The sequence below is a fragment of the Chiroxiphia lanceolata genome, chromosome 1 (assembly GCF_009829145.1).
Source record: "Chiroxiphia lanceolata isolate bChiLan1 chromosome 1, bChiLan1.pri, whole genome shotgun sequence".
NCBI lineage: Eukaryota > Metazoa > Chordata > Aves > Passeriformes > Pipridae > Chiroxiphia > Chiroxiphia lanceolata.
In genome coordinates, this window is record NC_045637.1 from 139805893 (window position 1) to 139826459 (window position 20567).

The 20567-nt window shown below is 37.5% G+C and overlaps 1 protein-coding gene across 6 annotated transcripts in view; it reads right to left on the minus strand.

Annotated features, from left to right (window-relative positions):
• The window catches only part of MPP7 (membrane palmitoylated protein 7), a 149842-nt gene that overhangs the window by 62942 nt on the left and 66333 nt on the right, over positions 1-20567 (minus strand). For all 6 annotated transcript variants that reach the window (XM_032688253.1, XM_032688245.1, XM_032688236.1 and 3 more), the window contains one exon: positions 719-796. In XM_032688253.1, the coding sequence (XP_032544144.1) occupies positions 719-796 (78 nt within the window). The remainder of the gene's footprint in view (positions 1-718; positions 797-20567) is intronic.

The following is a 20567-nucleotide window of genomic DNA, read 5'->3' on the forward strand; positions in this document are numbered from 1 at the left end:
CAGTTTATTAAACATTTCTCTATTCTGGCCTACCTCAGGTTCAGTCATAGTTTATACAGGTGTGTTCACAATTCATCTGAATCCTAGAATTAACCAAATAGCAAGAAATGGCAGGTTGGATTTTTTTCTTTAAAATAAAAATTATAGTAACAGGAAATTAACTACTCCATCAATGCTGACCACTTTTATAATTTATTTTTTGGTTATGAAGGTAATTTGGAAAGTTCCAATATCGATAAATCACTATTATACTTTTTGTTATATAGTTTTGAATTTTTTTAACAAGCCTCCATCCTAGGCATTTCATATGCTTCATTTCTTTAATATTATCTGTTGTTTCTCATGTTCTGTCAGCAGTGCTGCTATCTCATTTGTCTTTATTTTTCCAAAGCATTCCTCTTGTCTTTGACTTTCTCAAAACACTAATAGTTGACAACTTTTCCCCTCCCAGGAGAGTTCCAACCTGTAATTTTTATTACATAGTTACTAAAGCAGAGCAAGAGGCTATAGATGCAATGTTTGTGTAACATGCAAGTGAATAAAAATCGAAGTAGTATCAGCAACAAGCCTGGTGATGACAGAACCTTTGGAAACATTTGCAGCTTCTTATGGTTTCAGCTCAGTGGATTACATTCATATGTTTGCACCACGAGGAGTTCTGCTTGCAGACAGTTTTTTGGGAGACTTGGTACCCGTGATCTCAGCAGGGGACACTTACATCATCTGCCAAGGCTGCTGCACCATGGAGTATGGGCACTGGGTTCTGTTTTTCATAATAGTGCAGTTTTTCATGAATCTGGAAGACAATAGCACAAAGTAGTAAGTTTATTTAGCAGCATGAGAAATGGTACAAAATAACCCCATTGAGCCAATGGATCTGTTGAGTGTCTGTAACTAAAGAAACATCCTTATAGTAACCTACAGGCAGCAATCATGTAAATGCAATTCATCATCATCCTCTGTTGAAGTGCTAAGAATATGAAATCAGACGGAAAAAATGCTCAGTATGTAGACCAACCCACAGAAAAACTAAACATTTGTGATTTTTCTCTCCTGGCTTTCTCTGTCCATATTTCTAACATATTGCTTCAAGTATCAATTACATTTTATATTGCTGCTGAAAACACAAAGCATAAAGTGTTTATCCCCAAGATGGATATAAAAACCCCTGTAAATTATGATTTATGAAGTGAAATAATAGCCTGCCACCCACATCTTGACAGACAGCTCGGTGGAGCGGCTGCCGTCATTAAAATAATTCAGAAACAAGGGCAATGTAGTGCTAATATGAATTCTAACACATCTGAAAGAAAGAGGCAGTCCTTCAGTGAGTTAAAGTCATTTAGGAGCATTTAAAGTTTTTAATGGAGAGTTATCAACATTAAAAATGCACTATGTTTTGGTTCTTTCAAAAGGGGAAAGGATATACCACCATTTAAACAGTCAGCCTGTTCCCTCCTCCACAAATTATGCATTTCAAAATTTAGATTTTTTTCCAGTATGAATGCTTTAAAGACCCAAAATATTTTGAAGCTTCTAACAATTTTCATGAAAGCCATTTCAGAATGGTATAAAGGACTATATTAAACATTCTACTTTATTTACATTATTTTCCAAAAGATACACAGATATACAAATATTAATTAAAATTTTTAAAAATGAAAAAAACAGTAGTCTGAACTGACACAAACACACCCCATTCCAAGACTTCTACTTTAGCTCTGCTGCTCTGAAGGACGCATGAACTCCAGATGGTTGGAGGAGTTGCAGAAGGAGCTAAATCAGGGATTGTGCTTGGCAAGGAGGGGAAGACAAGGTCTGGCAGAGGCCGTGGGGCACAGAACTCAGATGGGGACTCCGTCATGTCCTTGGGGAACAGGATCCCCAGTGATACCCTAGCCCTCCCCAGCACACAGCTGGGGAAGGAGCAGGACAGATGCAAGACAGCAAGGACAGTTTTAAAGAGCAACCAAACCACTCTTGGTGCACTGAAAATATTCAGTTGACCAGATCGCATTCCTTTCTGTTCCCTCCAGCCTTCCCCCCTCTTCCACATTCACTTGTCTGTTTACTTTTACCCCCAGCAGCACTCACTCCTCTCACTGCCTACGACTCCCTCAGCCTTCTGCCTAGCCCATTATTTTCAATTTAAACTGAACTCCTACAACTACACCCATAACAAGATAATTCCACAATAATGACACTTGTGCTTGCCATTTTTCCCGTCTTCTGCTGTGCTTCATAACCCTTTCTAAGTCCATGTGTGTTTTTCCTCATTTAGACTACATGTTCTTCGAAGTAAAGGCCATGTGATACTCTGTGAATACAACATGGCATAGCAAGATCTAAGTCTTGATTGACTCCTTCACCATTTCTGCAACCTTGACAGGATTATTTCAGTACATCACTGGTTAAAGGACACCAAAGTTCTGAAACATCACAGTGAAGCATAAAGACATCACTTAATGTGATGTCCTAATTCACTTAATTGCTAAGTTGTAAAATAATTTGTTCTCATCTGGAAACTATACGTGAAGCCCTATTGTTTCAAGAACATGAGTCTGAATTTTAAATAACTTAAGTAGACATTGCTTACTTAGCAATTACTCAGACTAATCCATACTGGATGTCACAAAAGTATAAATGAGTGGACAACTTCATATTTCTAGCTCACAAAGCACAGAAACTAAACAAAACAAGGAGTTGTAGCTCCCTGACTTTAGCAGAAATTTGTGATTTACTTAGACTGTGAACTTGAATAACTAAAAGGCACAGTAAATCAAAAAGTCTCAAATCTATCATTTTTGATTGCTTCAGCAAACATCTTGATTTTATCCAGACTGAGCTTCCATCAGCTCTGAGGTCAGCAGCAGTTCCCTACGCTACCTCCTAGTTTCTCAAAGAAAACAGAAGTGCCACTGCCGATGAAGCTGGTTTTACCCTGGACAACCTGTACATATCTCTACCAATGAAATTAAAACAGGAAAAAATGAACCAAACTAAAAAAATGCTGAGACATCATGGCATAACCCATCTTTGTAAAAATGTTATACGATCGTAAACTCATGCAACACAAGTAGGGTTTTAAGAGGTGCCACTGTGTACCTTTAACTAGTTATTGGCACTGTCTGTAACCAGCAAATGACTGAAAACAAATTTCTGTTTTCCTAGGTTCCTTAACTGGAACCCAGTTAAGCATTTAAGGAAAATCATTAAGATTTTATTTGATTATGGAGGAGTTGTAGGGAGTTGCCACCTAAACAAATCTAGAGCAAAACCCAGAAGCAAATGAAGTAAGTAGGAAAATTTAACTGTTACTGGACAGTTCTAGATATTGGCTTCTGCTACATCAGACTGGAAGTCTGATTAATCTACTGTACTACCACAATGAGTGACTCTAAGGATAAATATTTTATAGTAAAAGACACTGTAACCTCAGCACACTTCCATTTGAGATGCAATAGAGTGGGTTTTTTCCCCAAAATATCTGATTTTATTTGATAGAATTTTGCCTTATTTATCAGCTGAATCTATTTTTTATATCAGGTCATTATATGAAAATATCTGTCTTCCACATATTTGTAATTTAAAGCATTTACCTAAGGAAATTAAAAACCACCGGTCTGTGCACAAAGATGCAATCAAGGCAAAATACAAGGATTACTTTTTATATCAATATAAAATTATCATATGCATTATAAAAATGCTACTTCCTACTGCTCTCCTACAGTTACCACCCACCTCTAACTTCTGGATTCGTAACGTATGCAGCATTTATGTCTAATAGCTTCCTGAACACAGTAAGACAGGAGATTTGGTGCAACTCCTCTGATAAAGCAAAAGTTTCAGTGAGGCAAAAATGCATTTTCAGACAACTTCCCCTCCTTGTGTCTAAAAGATACATCACGATGTTATATTCTGTAATCTTCCCCCCAGATCACAGTTCTGCTGACTGTCCTCTGGTTCCTCATGTTGTATTTTTAAGCCTTTTCTGAAGATGGGTACAGCACTTGCCTTTCCCTTGTCACTGGGAACTAGGCCATCTCTGTTGCCTTTCAAGGAAGACAGAGCACACTTTGAGAGCTCACCTTGTGGCCTCTGAATTTCCTGGATTTCAGGGTGATGAATGACTGCATTTATGACAACTACCTCTAGAAAAACTACTGTGCACACAGCCATGTGCTTTGGCAACCTCTCCACAGTCTTTCAGATAATCATATTCCCAAATCTGAAATTTGTAAATCATGCTAATACATGCACACCTAGCACTGCATTCCCAAATTTCAATTCTTATGCAAGTAGAATTTGAAATTCAAATATCTAGATTAAGTAACTTGGTTGATTAAAATGAATAGTGTGAAATAACCAAAGAGAAATGAAAAGCAAAACAGGACAAGGTGGTCCCTTTATTCAATGAAATTAAACTGCAACAGAAATTAAAACCATCCTGGAACACTTTGAAAGAAATATGAGAGTGAATTCAAACCAGTAAAATAGAGAATTCACCCACTCAGGATAAAACATATTATATTTGCAACCATTTGTTTGAGTTTCATTCTAAAGAATTCTATTTAATACAAAAGGCAACTTTAGCTTATATTCTGCAGCTATACCAGATGTCCAGTAACTTTAATACTACTGCCTTCTCTCTGCTAGAAACTTACAGAACTTATGGAAAACATAGGACTGTATCATCCTTAAAAATAGGAAATACAGTACATCTGTTCTAAGTTCTTCTGACATTTACATGTAAAGCCTGAATGCTGAAAATCTCTTCACAGATGAGTCAAAGTCTGTTAAAGCAAGAATTATATATTGTAAATAAAACATAAAAAGCTGTTCTGCTGAACAGATGACCAAGTTGTTGGGCTTTTGTTTTTTTGATTATTTTTTTTATGATTACCTATTCTTTTCACTGTAGGGTACTTTTGGAAGATTTATGAGGTTCTGCAAACACTGACAATCTCCTCTGAAATTATGCCCCAAGAGGGAAAAATAATCATTTGCAAATTTATACAATTTTTGGCACATTTATAAGCAAGAGATATTGTTTCTGGATTTTCCCAGAGAGACTGAATAAAGCTTTCTATAATAAAGCAGAGCAGTGTCCTCAGCCTGGACTATTTCAAAAAACACGAGGAGCTTTCTAAGTCAGGAAAACAAAAATTTTAAACAAAGAGTCCTACAAAATAAGCTTAATTTCTCCTTTCAGATTTCTTAATTTCCATGTACAGTTCTAATATCATATGGTTGAAAATAAAACAGGGGAGTGGGATAAGCACATATCCAGAGTAATACCATCAGTTTCCAATACCCCAGCTCCTTCTGGGAAGGAATCCTTTCCAAACAAGTATAATTCTATTAGTATTTAGTAGGTAGAGTTTTGTGAGCAGGACTTTTCTGAAAGACTCTACAGAACAATACTACACACTTTACAAACTACACACCTGGCTTCAGGTATTAGCAATCTTTTAGGAAGTTCTACAACTACAAAGTTTCTGTAAAATTGCAACGGAGCTCCAAAATAAGACTATTTTCATCATAAGATGATGCCACCCAAGAAATGCAATGTGTCAGTCATGTTATCTCTTTTTCCTGAACTTGAAGAAATACAGTCTTTAACTGCTTGATGTACCTACAGCTTCATATATATGAACAGAATGTTTTTAAAGGAGATACTGAAAGTGTCAGCAAACTGAGATTAGAGTTCCCTGAAACTGTTGTGAAAAAATCGTTTCCCATCAATGCCAGTGAGCTACAGTAAAGATGCAGAAAACTGTTATAATTACTGGAGTTTCAACTCTTCTGTACAGCAAAGCGAAATAAATTTCCAAAATAGAGACAAACAAAACAGAGACAAAGGCTACTTACGAAAAATAATTTTGAGACATAAACAGAACACTCAGACTTTTGTCTTTCAGTTTTTACAACATTCTCCATTCCTAACCCTGCTTCTCTATCATCACATTGATTTTGTCTTTCTGTTCTCTCTTCCACTCCTCTTTTCCATCTCAAGAATATTTTTTCAGCTTCCTTGCTTCCGCTTTCTTTTTTCTACTCTCTAAACTGACAATCAACACATTTCAGTTACCTGGAACTACCTTGCTGCCCACAGGCTTATATTACTATGAATAGGGTACTCTGTGGGTATGTACTCAATGACACACCTCTCAGTTGTTTGAGCAAGCACTTAACCTGAAGTTTTACATATAGAATAGGTGAAAAGAATGTTTCCCTTCTTCCCTTGAGATTATTTCACTTGTTACATGGATTGAACAATCTAAATTTTACAGGGAGTTAGCAAAGAAAGTAAAGCTGATGATTAACACTGTGAAGACATATTATGCTGTAGTGATTCAGTGCAAGATGTAGAGCCAACACATAGGCCTTGCTTGAGAAGCAAACGTGAAAGGCACTGGGGGTGGAGAGAACAAGAGGTAGCAAAAGGCAGAAAGAACCCAAATCAAAACAAAGCTTTTAACAACAGTTAAGAGCAGGGGAGGAACAAGGTGCCAAAGAGATAACAGGAGACAAAGTTAAGTCTTTTTAACAGAACAGTTGGTGTAGGTAATGAATAAGTGTATGTAGGAATACAGCATGCAAACATTTGTAACCCCAAAACCACTGGCCCATCAGTGAGCCATATCAGCATGTAAAACATAAGAACCATCACACAGATACATGAAAATATTCTGCCAACCACACAGGGGTGTCACCAGATACTCAGACATGTCAACATCTCTAGATAAGAGGGTTTTTTATGGCAATGACACCTTCCTGACAGTACACGCTGAATAGGATCCAGTGAGAAATTTGCACTGACCATCATTCTAGGGCAGACCGTAATTCTGGACCAGAGTGCATCACCTTTTGGGAAACATCAGAAGCTTATACCCTCTTATTAGTTACATAAACATTCCCTTACTTTGATTTTATTTTATTTTATGGGATATCACTCAGCATAAAGACAAGGTACCTGCAAATTCATCTAATTACACACATGCATGAAAATATGTAACATCACGTTTGCTTAACGTGACAGAAGAACTGGCTCTGAGGACCTAATCACCACACCATACACATTTCTGGGGTTTTATTCTGGACTAGCCTAGTCTTCGTTTGCTGAATACCCATCAGCAGGTAATCTGCTTGTTTAATTTCAGCAGAAAGGAATCCATCTCATATACTAGACTGCTGATGTAAACCAAAGCAGCACAAGTTGAGAAGATGGGAAATTGCTTTAAAAACCGCACCAGTGATTTGAACTAGAATGCCAATATAAACACATACACAAAGCATCAAGACATGTCTAGAAGACAGGCATTTAGTATATAGCTGTAGAAAGTCCATAACAGTTGGGAGAACATCTCTGACTGCTCTCTTCATTATATTCTTCATAATGAATCAACAAGAGTGTCTGAAATGAAAGCACTGACATGCTGCTTCTGTATTTATTGGCTTAATCACTTATATGGATGCATAATGGAAGACTCTTATAAATGGAGAAGCTGTTAATTGTCCAAAGTTTCAGGTTTATGTACATTTGCAAAAAAGTATTTCATTCCCCTGGTGGCACCACTACAAAGTGGTGCTACTACAAAGAGGAGCATGTATATATTAAGAAGCCACAACAGATCAAGAGAATGGAAAAAAAAAAGCAAAAGAGAAACTGCTGAGGGAGTGCATGCTGGTTTTGGCTTAATCTGAGATTTGTGTTCTGCATCTGTAATATCTGGAGCAAGAAAAAATCATTCCAAGGCACTCGTGACCGTAAAAGACACATTTGTGAATAGTCCCAACATTTACACAGTGAGATTTCAAGATGAGAAGTAGGGTTTTCATTTGATCACTAATGGTAGACCTTAACTGTGGGATCTAGACTGGGAGTTCACTGTCTAAATTGACCAAAAACTTTGAGTCAAGGTAAAACAAATAACTTATAAGGAAAAGGAAATTATGGGCTATGACAAAACAAATGAAAATAATTGCATACCATCATCTCTGCTGAAAGAGAATGCATATTTTGCCTGCTGCAGAATTTTAATTAATAGATTGTTTAATTCCCTCCTTTTCTCCTTCCAGAACCTTAAGGTATGAGATGAAAGGAACAGAAAAATTAGCCAACTCTTTGCTTTATCTTCATCACTCAGTGGGTGTCTTTAAGCCCATTTACACTGCACAGAAACAGACTGAACGCAAAACTACTCATTTGTTCCCAAACCTTGCTATAGTACCTATCATTGCAGCTTTGGTACACTACCATGGCATGATGAACACGAGATGTAGGAATATGGAGCAGCAAATCAAATGCCAACTGATTTCAAATACCTAATGCAATGTCTTGAAGACTGATACACATAGCCTTTAAATCACATTCTGTTCACACCAATTGACTTGAACTGCAGTTAGAGACACAGAATATTGCTAAGAAATTAGCATTATGTATTTTAGAAAAGACTAACAAAATAGAAATAAATAGAACACAGCTAACAACTCAAAGTTTGCAATGAGCATTTCAATCCCCATAGTAACATTAAATTGCCTCAAATATAAATTAAGTGACTGTACAGTGCAGAAAGGCCTCTGAGACAATGTTACAAGTATCAAAGCAAGCCTCTGAAGGCATAAAAACAGATATTCAGAGATCTCGATTCTGGCCCAATTTTCCACAGCAAAGTTTCAGCACAACAGATGAGCAATTTTCTTTTAAGCCTTTGTTCCAAAAAGCAGAAGCACGAAGTTTGTAGCAATTCAAAAGCAAGCTAATGGCATAGAAATATTTTTACCTAAATAGTTAAAACTCAGTAGTCAGAAATTATTTCGAACAATGTCAGATAACTTTAACAAAAGAACTAAAAACGTGCACTATAATAAAGAATCATGAGTTTGTTTACCAGTATAGCATGAAATCACTAAAAAAATCAGGAAGTCTGCAGACTGTCTGGTACAAACTGTTGTAACGGGTTTGGCTGGGACAGAGTTCATTCTCTTCACAGCCCGTACGGTGCTGTGCTGCAGATCTGTGGCCAAGCCGTGCCGATGACAGAGCGGGGTTTAGCTGTTGTTGAGCAGTGCTTGTGCAGCATCAAGGCCACCTCTGCTCTTGCTCTGACCCCCGCAGGGCGTAGACTGGGGGTGGCCAAGAGTCTGGGAGGGGACACAGCTGGCACAGCTGACCCCAGCTGACCAAAGGGATATTTCACACCATATAATGCCATGTTTTCCCAAAGCAGCTATTGTTTGGGGACTGGATGGGCATCGGCCATCTGGTGGTGGTGACTCCTTTTGCAGCACTTGTTTCCACCCCTCACAAGCATCCAGAAGAGGACATAACCAACAAGGCATCTGAATTATTTGACAGAAACCCCAAAATGCAGACTCCTTAGCTTGAGTCTTACCTCATCTGCTGCTAAAGGGTGTTTTCTTTGTCAGGAGTGGAGGGGGATTATAACTGGAGATACAGCTTGAAAAAGAAGGAGTTTGTAGCCCTGATAGAACTTGGTAACTAGTTCATTTAACACTCCTTTTAGTAATCAACTCATTCAAATAAATGAAACAAGGGCCAAGATTAGACTTGATCGGATTTTGTTAATTTCTGTCATCTTAAAACTTTATAGTCATCGAAGATTAAACCCACTCATGTCAACACTGCAGGGACCATTACAGATATCATAGGAAAGAAGTTTGTTACCAATGTCCAAAAGTTGCAAAAAACATCAGTTTATTTTTGTGCTACAGCAAAACACCTGAAACAAAAGAAATGTCCAACACTGTTTTTACGGGTCAGATGTGTGCGTGAAATCTATTATTTGTAAAGAGCCAAAAACCGAACATGCATATTGGGACCAAAGTGCTCTGAGGTTACCAAAATCTCTGCAGTTTGTGTTAAAAGAATGCAAACCAAGCTCCAAGCATAGAATCGTAGAATGGTCTGACCTTTAAAGATCATTTAGTCTACATCCTTTGACATGGGCAGGGCATCTTTTACTAGGTCAGGTTGTTCAGAGTCTCGTCCAAATTGACACTGAACACTTACAGGGATGGGGCATCCACAACTTCTCTGTTTCAATGTCCCTCCACCCCCATCATAAAAAATTTCTTCCTTATGTTTGATCTAAATCTACACTAGCATCTGTTCAGCCCTTAAAGATAAGGTTGCTAAGAGTCCAGGATGTGCTGGATAATACTTAAGAAGTGTCCTTTACCCAGCAATAACAATGACATCTCTTCAAAACAGAACTCCTCCAGAAATTTCTAATCACATTGCATTTTCAGAAATAAATTTTCAGAACTGTATGCACAATTACAGTAATTTTCTAAGTTACAAAATTTGATAATAGATCATATTTAAGGGCATTTTCCTTGCCAGGTTATGTTTTGCAAAAATTATACAATGGTGTGTTATCAACAGATGTACAAAATTATTGAAGCAGCATTATTTTAAATCAGGTACCATCAGTGCAAATCACCAGCAGAGCTTAGGGAGGCCACAGCTTCAACTCCCACTCTCAGTAAGCACTTGTTGCTTGAAATTTGATTCAGCAAGAACTTGATTATGGAGCACTTATATGTGTGACACAGTTGTAATGGCAGAAGAGCCTATTAACAGTGATGGCATATATCATGAGATAATTATGAATTAGATTGTTAAAGCAAATAAAAGAAGCACAGCGTGATAAAAATGAAGGAAAGGAATCCTGGGAGGGGAAGAAGGCAACTTTTCTCAACTGGCAAAATCAAAGACAAAAATGAGCCTTGCTAAAATGCTGGTCATGCGAATTATTAGTCATTCCAGTCAAATAATTAGCTTCTATTGCCTAGCCAGAAATTGCAAGATAGAAAAAAATGCCTGTGCATATTGCAGTAAGTTGTATGGTAAAATCCTATTCTCCGTGTAATTTTTTTTTTTTTAATCTGTGGTTTCAGGGTTCCCTCCTCAGTCATTTAACACTGTCCCTCATTACCTCATTTGTCTGTTGTTCACCCTTGATTGACCTTGATGAGCAGGGAGGCATCTGAGGAAGATGACGGTGATAACAGAGAAAATGCAATGCTTTGGGAAGAAGCAGGAAAAACACCTGCACTCAGGAGTTTATTTGAGGCAGTCTCACAGATGAAGCAGCTCTGAGACTAATCTGACCAAGGTTACGAGGCCATTGTCAAATGTGATTTTGCCCTAGAGAGATATAATCAAAGTCTCGGGTCTGTAAGGACCCATCTCTTGATTTTTATTGTAAAATGAAAAAGCATCTCTTCCACTCTTTCTGTATTGAGAAAACCAAGCCAGGCATTAAATGAGCAGTTGATGAACCACATGATCCCATCCCTGCTCTCTGATTTACACTGCCTCTGTGTACTTACACTGCACCTCCCCATCACATTTGTTTTTACTGGAAAAAGTCCTTCATATCTAAGTACCTATTACTGACACTGTTAACAAACACGTCCTTCATGCACAGTGGCATATGCCTGCAGATCTGTGTCTCAGATCTATGTCTTATAATATTTCTAATTTCAGAATGTCCTGTCTTCATGCTAGTGTCACCAAAACATATGACAGAAAATTAGTAAATGCCTCCATTATGCTCATGTACCATGACTTCTTTTTAGCTGCAAAGAGAGCCATTAAAATTGAGTTCAACCGTTAACCCAGCACTGCCAAGTCCACCACTAAACCATGTCCCTAAGTGCCACATCTACATGTCTTTTAAACACCTCCAGGGATGGTAACTCTACCACTTTTCTGGACAGCCTATTCCAATGCTTGACAACCCTTTCAGTGAAGAAATTTTTCCTAAAATCCAATCTAAACCTCCCCTGGTGCAACCTGAGTTCACTTCTCCTTGTCCTATCACTTGTTACTTGTGAGAAGAGACCAACTCCACCTTGCCCCCTGTTAGGCAGTTCTAGAGAGCTATAAGGTCTCCCCTGAGCCTGCTTTTCTCCAGACTAAACACCCCCAGCTCCTTCAGCTGCTTCTCATCAGACTTGTGCTCCAAACCCTTCTCTAGCTCTGCTGTCCTTCTCTGGACTCCAGCACCTCAACGTCTTCCTTGAAGTGAGGGGTCCAGAACTGAACACAGGATTTGAGGTGCAGCCGAGTACAGGGGGACGATCACTGCTCTGGTCCTGCTGGCCACACTATTGCTGATGCAGGCCAGGATGCCACTGACCTTCTTGGCCACCTGGGTACAATCTGGCTCATGTTCAGCCACTGTCAACCAGCACCCTGAGGTCCTTTTCTGTCAGGCAGTTTTCCAGCTACTCTTCTCCCAGCACTGCCTGGAGCTGTTGTGACCCAAGTGCAGGACCCGGCATCTTGCCTTGTTGAACCTCCTACCATTGGCCTCAGCCCATGGATCCAGCCTGTCCAGATCCCTCTGCAGAGCCTTCCTGCCCTCCAGCACATCAACATTCACGTTCTACCTGGTGTGTCTGCAAGCGGATTGAGGGTGCCCTTGATCTCCTTGTCCATATCATTGATAAAGATATTAAACAGAACTGGCCCCAAGTGAGCCCCAGGGAACACCACCGGTGACCAGCTGCCAGCTGGATGTAACTCCATTCACCAACACTCTCTGGGCTTGGCCATCCAGACAGTTTTCTACCCAGCAAAGAGCACCCCTGGCCAAGCCATGAGCAGCCAGTTTCTCCAGGAGAATGCTGTGGGAAACTGTGTCAAAGGCTTTACTAAAGTCCAGGCAGACACATTCACAGCCTCATCCACTAAGTGGATCCCCTTGTCACAGAAGGAGATCAAGTTGGTCAAGCAGGACCTTCCTTTCACAAACCCATGCTGGCTGGGCCTGATCCCATGATTGTCCTGTAGGTGCTGTGTGATGGCACTCAAGACAACTGGCTCCATGACCTTCCTTCCTTGGCACCAAGGTCAGGTTCACAGGCCTGTACTTCCCTGGATCCTCCCGCCAACCCTGCTTGTAGACGTGTGTCACATTTGCTGACCTCCAGTCAACAGGGACCTCTCCACTCAGCCAGAGCTGCTGGCAAAAGATGGAAAGGGGCTTTGTGAGCACTTCCCCCAGCTCCCTCAGCACCCTTGGGTGGATCCTCTCTGGCCCCACAGCACAGACTTGTGTGTGTCCAAGTGGTGTAGGAGGTCACTCATCATTTCCTCTTGGATTATGGGGGCTTCATTCTGCTTCCTGTCCCTCCGCTCCGGAGCTGAGTACTCGAACAACTGGTCTTACTATTAAGACTGAGGTAAAGAAGGCATTAAGTATCTCAGCCTTTTCCTCATCCTTTGTCACTATGTTTTCCCCCACAACCAATAAGGGATGGAGATTCTCCTCCTCTCTCCTTTTGTTGGTAATGGAGGTAATAAGACTAATGCATTAGCTATTCTATTTTTGCAGTGTTAAGCAAAACAGAATAAATACTGGCTACAAACCCAGTTATTCATGCAGAGTTTCTTAAAATGTTTATTTTTCTGTAAAAAAAAATTCACTTTGAATTCATTGTTCCTTATACAAAAAAATAAAGGTCCTATTATACAAGATTTCGCAGACTTCATTCAAATGGACCTTTTTTGTCAGTAATAAGCAAAGGTTTTGATGACTTTGCTTATAGGAAGAGGGTCCCTAGATAGACAGAGGAAGTTCAGACCAAAGCCAAACAAGTTGCATTTGCTCCAAAATAAATTTCCCTGACACTTTAGAGCCAAACAGTCTACATGGCTACTGTATACAGTATTTTCAAAATTGTTTTTCTGTACTTTTAACCCCATTTCCAAAGGAAGGGGCATCAGAACAATTCCAAATTTGAATGAAGCCACTCTCTTGCGTGAGCTAAGGACATGAAGTCCTTGAACAGAAAGAACGGAACAACATAACACTTTTTTTTTCTTTGAAATAAACAGTCTTCAAATTGCCGTCCAGAGAGGCTGAAAGATCCCTACAATTTTAATATACATAAATACATTTTCAAGTAAAATAAAATCTGAGCAGTAAACTCACCATGTACCAGTCTGAATAGTACCACTCAGAATTTGATAAAAGTACGGCAATTCTTTTCTCCAAAAGCACACACCGACCTACGTAAACACATCTTAAATTTAATAAAAGTTTGAGGGGAAAATTTTGTAAGAGCAATACTAAACTCAGGATTCCAGGTCACAAAATGCTCTGTCCAATTTATGGCTCTTAAACCTTCTGTTTATACAGTCCCACTTTGCCCTCCCTTTCTCAGTGTTATTACTTTAATAAACACACTTTTCAAAATGAAGCATTCAGATTTAAATGAAAGACAGAATTTGAGGTGGGCTCACAGAAGTGTGTACTTCTCTCTCTTCCTTTAGACAATAAGGGTTCATAATTCACAACACAAGACACCAAGTCTTTTATTAAAGATCCTGACTCAACTCTCAGGAAATTCTGTGCAGTGCTGCAGACCCAGCAAACTGAATACGCACACAACAAAACTGTTAAAGTCACTTATAAAGACTGCAAATTAAAATGGCAACAATACTCAGGATTATGACATCATTTTTAATCCAAAGATTTCAAAGCACATTACCAATGGGAATTAAGCACCATTTTCCTCATCACTAAAAGGAAGATAAGTACTTATCATAGATACAAAATGTATTTAATTTTCAAACAAATACTAATAAAATGAGATCTCATTAGGAAAAGTATTGTAAGCTTATATTTTTTTTGGCATTCCAATTACTGATAGTGAGATACTTGTAACCAACTGCAATATTTGTTTATATGCAAATTATACCAGGAAATCTTTATTTCTAAGTTACTTCTAAAATATACTTTTACTTAAAGAATACTTAATGCAAGCAAGAAAGGAATTGTAACTCCCACTGAAGCCCTGCAGTTTTGTAAAAGAATACACAGTAAAACTGCACAATTGTAATGAAACAGAGATGGAAATAATCCTTATTGCAATGATCAAACAGCTTTTCTTTATACAATGATTGCAAATACAAAACTTGAGGAAAACAGTTAATTCAAGATACTAATGAACTTAAAATGATCAGGAAAAATATATACAGTCTCTTTTACTTCAATCCCACATTCCAACAATAAACTTTGGGGTTTTTTTCTTTCTTTCTTCCATTTTTTTCCACTAAACTACTCTGTTGATACTTACTTTTTAGGTATCACCTAAGTAATGCAATAAATACTTGCAAAATGTATGTCTAACTAATTTGAATTACAATTTGTAACAAAGAATCCAAAGAACTGATCTAAAATATTGGTCAGATTCTATGAAATATAAAAATTTCTTTAGCTTTATGGTAAACCTTTTTTAAACAGTGCAAGTATAATGTTACTGCTTTATATAACAAAAGTATTTCTTCCTTTGGGGTCTGGTACTTTAAATTTAAAGATCTTTATGAACTCGAGAGGAGGATTTTTTCCTTAGAAAAACTGGCTTTCTGTACTACAGAAACACATAAATATTCTTTGCTCTTGCATATGAGATTTGAATGCTTCAAAGAAGAAATATCTAAAAGACATAAAAGAATTATGCTACTAAACATAAACTGGAAAAGGAACATAAAGAACAAAGATCATGTCAACAGCTGACTGACTTCGGAAACTACCATTACCTGAAATTCTTCTGAGCAAAAAACACACCAGCAACAACGGTCATCTTATTGCTGAGGGTCATCTATGAAAATGGCAATCCTGAACACTTCCTGACTGCTGATTAAATTGCATTATATGATTCAGCAATTAAAAAAAACCCCAAATAATATTCCACTACTTGCAACTGCTTTATGCTGGCTGGTATGTTAATTAGCAAGGAAAGTGAATTCAAAAATAAATTTACAATCCTTTTTGTGCCAATACTAATACCCATTCATGCTAAATTATTCCCAAAGTCCAAATTAGAGAACTGAAGAGGTAACTTGCTAAGAATATGTAGATAGCATGCAAAAAAGCCCCCAATTTAATTAAATTAAAAGAGTACTTTTTCAAATAAGAAGGAAACAGGACATGTTTTAAATAAACAACTGTATTGTCCTGCCTTGTCAAATAAATACAGCTGAAGAAGCAGCTTTAAAGTGAGACAGAACTGAAAGATGAGAGTTGCCTTTGGAAATCTGCTGAGAAAGTATAGAAATACTGTGCAGTAAGACCAGGTAGCCTCTAGTTCGCTGCTAACAGACTTCCTTGAAATCTGTTAAACAAGTTTCAGATTTCATTTAGATGCTAGAAACAAAACAAATATGTGCCTAGATTTAATACTTGTCTCAATAAATACCTCATCTGTTCTTTGAGAAAACACAAGCACTTATAAACATCAAAACATTCTAATTTGCCCACAAGTATGTGTTACCTGTAAACATTTTGCTTTGTCAACTTCATTTCTTCTGATACTACTGTTTTTAAACACTCACCAAAAATCTGAACCAATGTTTTTATTTTTATATCATTATAAAGAACCTAATTTCCAGACTTTTTTTCCACAAGCGATTTCCACTGTTCTGTTAACAATATAAATCCAAAGGAAAGAACTTTCCTAATGCAATTCTAACATGAATGATGGCTAAACTGCCCGTTTGATTGTCAGACAGTCGTTTTTTTCAGCAAGCTCCATTTTTCACATAGTTAAGATTTTACAGAAATGCCAATTAAACATTAATTAAAGGAAACAGACAAACAGCTAGGGCTTGCTGCACACAGGCTGAGAATTTTGGTATAGAATTATGCTCTTTCAGTTTTGCCATTCAAGCAGAGACTGATAACTCTAAATCACAATGACTTTGGTTTATTCCTGCTTAGCACAGTAAACATCATCCTTACAATCCTAACTCGGACAAAGTTAGTCCAACATCCAATTCAGTTCAGGTACCCCGAGTTTCTAATAATACTGCAGAGATCACGTCTGTACAGCTCAGTGTTACAGAATTAACCCATTCAAACCCCAAACTTAAATCACAGACAAGGACATCTATGCTTCCAGTTAAAATTAAATACATATATATATAAATATACACAGGCATACGTTTATCAATTAGCACCATCTAGTGGGGTCAGTACATTTTATGCAATATGAGAAATATGCAGCTCACTGTTCTGGTTTTCTCTACACCCTAAGCAACATGTTATGATACAGCACAGGTCTAGTATGTAATAAAATTCAGATGTTAAAAAAAAAACCCAACCAAACCAAATCCAGACAAGTCACTCCAAACCTCTCTAATTTTAATTCATAACATTATTTTTTTCCTCTATAAATTTAAGAAAAACACTAACACTGAAAGCTTTATGTCCATAATATAAAAATTCATTGATAGGAAGAAAAAAATGACCCTTTATGCATTCATACACATGCAAAACACAATTACAATTTAATTACTATTTACTATTTTTACTCTTTTGTTTCCTATCACGTGCCTCAAGACTAGTCTGTCACTCTTTAAAAGAAGCTACTCTGAAGCATCCAAGTGATGAAAAAATCCCCTTTATCAATGGCCTCTATCATCAGAGCAGAATTCTGCTCTAAACACAACTTTTTCTAAAACCTGCCACAAACACTGGATCCCAACACGAGCCACTAATAAGGTAACTATATTATTGAAATGTTCAAAGTCATTAATTTAAAAGAGGTCACCTACACTACAAACAGATACTAAGGACTAACCTCACTTGCTTATTTCTCAAATACGAAATCTAAAAACTGATTTTTAGTCACTTCTGCATTAAAAACTGTTGGGGACTGAAGTCATGCAAATAAACAATGCTGAAGCATTTCAAATGCAAAAGCCACCAGTGGTAGACTCCCCCATACAGGAATCTTAGGCAAGAAAGGCTGACAAATTAAAAGCAGCAGCACATGAAGACGCTTGAACGCACCAGGCAAAATCTCTACCAGCCTCTGACAACAGACAGGAGAGCTAAAAACACCACCATTCCCTTCTTCCTCTGCCTGCTTACAGTCCTTGTTAAAATCCAAAGCAAAACAAAACAGGAAACAATCGCTAAAATTAAGTAGATGCTTAAGAGTATTAGGACAAGTTGCCATTGTGAAATTAAACATTTGCTGAAATGTTCCTTAATGAAACCATGGCCATGAAACCACGGAATGCCTACGAGGACATGCTTTGCATTCAAGTCTTGCCTTGTTTCTAAAAGAGGTGATTGACAGCACAGCTTTCCAAGTAGATCACAACATATCAAATGGATCTTGGACAATGAGAGACAGGTACAAAGTCACTTTGGGTTTTTTTTCCTGGGAATAATGGCAAAAGTAGTTGAAAATTCAGAAAAATTGAGAAATGTGGAGAAAATATGTAAATATGGGGGGGGAGTTAAGCTCAATAAAACCCAGCAGTGGAAGACATGCAGTGAGTATTTCAGAAGGCACAGAAATGCAAGAAGAGAAGCTGCTGAGGCCTGCACACTGCAGCCAGGGGCCAGGCTACAATTTAAACTGCATGCAAATCAAAACAAAGAGATTCTAATAAATCAATACCAACAAACAAGATTTAAGCAAGACTTCTAAAATAAAAAGACATGAAGACAGCATCGGAATTTTATTTAATAGGATAGAGAGATGTGTTAGGAGTAAAATGTCCCAAATAAGTTCCACCAGAAAATTACAACAGTGTTAAAGGACAAAATTAGTTTTCAACCTTCCCTGCAGAGGATGGAGAAACACCAACACTGAAAGGAATGCGTGTTGTAGAATAAAGAGGAATATGAAAAAAATGACAAAATATTGGAAGAAAATTGCAGTAATTTAGGAGAGATTTACTGCCATTTCCCTGTACCTTTTCAGACCACTGCACTTCAGGTTTTGCAGTAAATCATCTAAACATGCAAACCCATTTCACAGGAAGCTTCAAATTAAAGCAAACATATAAATTTATTTTTATATTGGAAGGGGTATCACAAATGTATTTGCACAGGTGTACAAAATTACAGCCATGCCACATCTTTAAATTTTGGAAAGCTGGTAGAAAACAGGAGAAATTGCCTAATGACAGAGGAGACATAAGTAACAAAGATAAGGGAGCTGCACTGGCATTCCTACATTATAAAAAAGAATACAGAGATAAGTTTAGTAATTTTATTCTTCAAGATATAAGGATATTCTACAAGATATAAAAATACAGACCAGCAATACAAAATTACTGGGATGCCAAGAGATTTCCTGACAGTTTCCAACCCAGAATTGTCCCCCAGCTCCAGCCCCTTTTTCAAGTAGGATTCAATCATAACATTAGCCAGCATGATCTAGCCTGGTTTACACTGCATTTGAACATGAAACCAGCAAAAATTTAAATAATATCAGGAAGAAGTATCATTAATCAGGGATTTTTTTTCATTTTTATGGCATTAATTACCATTAACAAAACCAAAAAGCAACAAACTTCCTTTTCTATTGTGCAAAAATGTCAATTTACCTTTGACAGAACAAGAAATAACAAACAATAACTCACTCGAGCTCCTCCAGCTCAAGTGAAATACACTGAAGTACTCTAACTGTACCCATCTTTGGATGACCAAAGGTGTATGAGAGGTCACTCTTGCCTTCATTATTAAAGGTTTGGAAATTCAATGGAAAAGATGAAATAAGCAAAAACCAGGATGATATTCCCACAGAGAAGCCACGACAGAACGGTTATGAAAGGAGAAGAAATGCACATAACACAAAGGGAATTAAAAGTCTTTCATACATTAAAAAATCATTTAGCAGTGGAAAAATAAATAGAAAATAATCCAGTCCTAATAAATTACAAGAACAATATACATACTCAGAAAATAGAGAGAGAGAGAGAGCAGAAGCAGGACAGATGATGTGATCAGACTATACATAGGTCTTCCTCACTAGTTACCTGATATACCACATAAGGAAAATATTGTTTCCCTTTTGGGAGAAGACAATAACAAAACCTGGTCAGACTATTAGTTAGAATTAGTTAGAAACTGGTAGAAAGTGGATGTTTCCAGATGAAAGAGCATAGGCACAGAATTACAAATATTTTGTTCCTTGGTGTGTGCTATGGTATGATTTGTAGTTAGCCTTTAATGACATACTAAATTTCAATATGATCAGCTTAGTTTTCAGATGCCAATTAATATGATGAAATATCATAGTTTATTTTTTTCCTAGAATGTTTGAAACTTCAAAATTCAAAATTGCACCCTGATTTATGGTTTGATCCTGATTAAAACTTTGTATGTCTGCAGTGTCATTACTGGATTATTTAATCACTAAATCTCAGCTCTTTTCCATGAAATCCAATCTGTAAAGCACATTAAAACTGAAAATACTTTATGAAGATGATATCCATAGTAAATGTAAAGCAGTACTCAAGCTATCCCTTAAAAAACCTTTAGCATTTATAGCTGGCAGGATTGGGGTGGTTTTTAACTCTTAAATATCATAATTGAGGCAGTCATGATTGTGAATAATTGAGATCACTGGAATTATGTTGTGCAGGTTGTGATTTCAAGCAAAAGTCAATGAGAAAAGTTAGAAAGAGACAGAGAGACAATACAGATTTTATTTCCAATGGGCAAAATAAGACTTTACCCCCCACCATGCTCACCACTCAGTACATATCATGTTCTTCATGA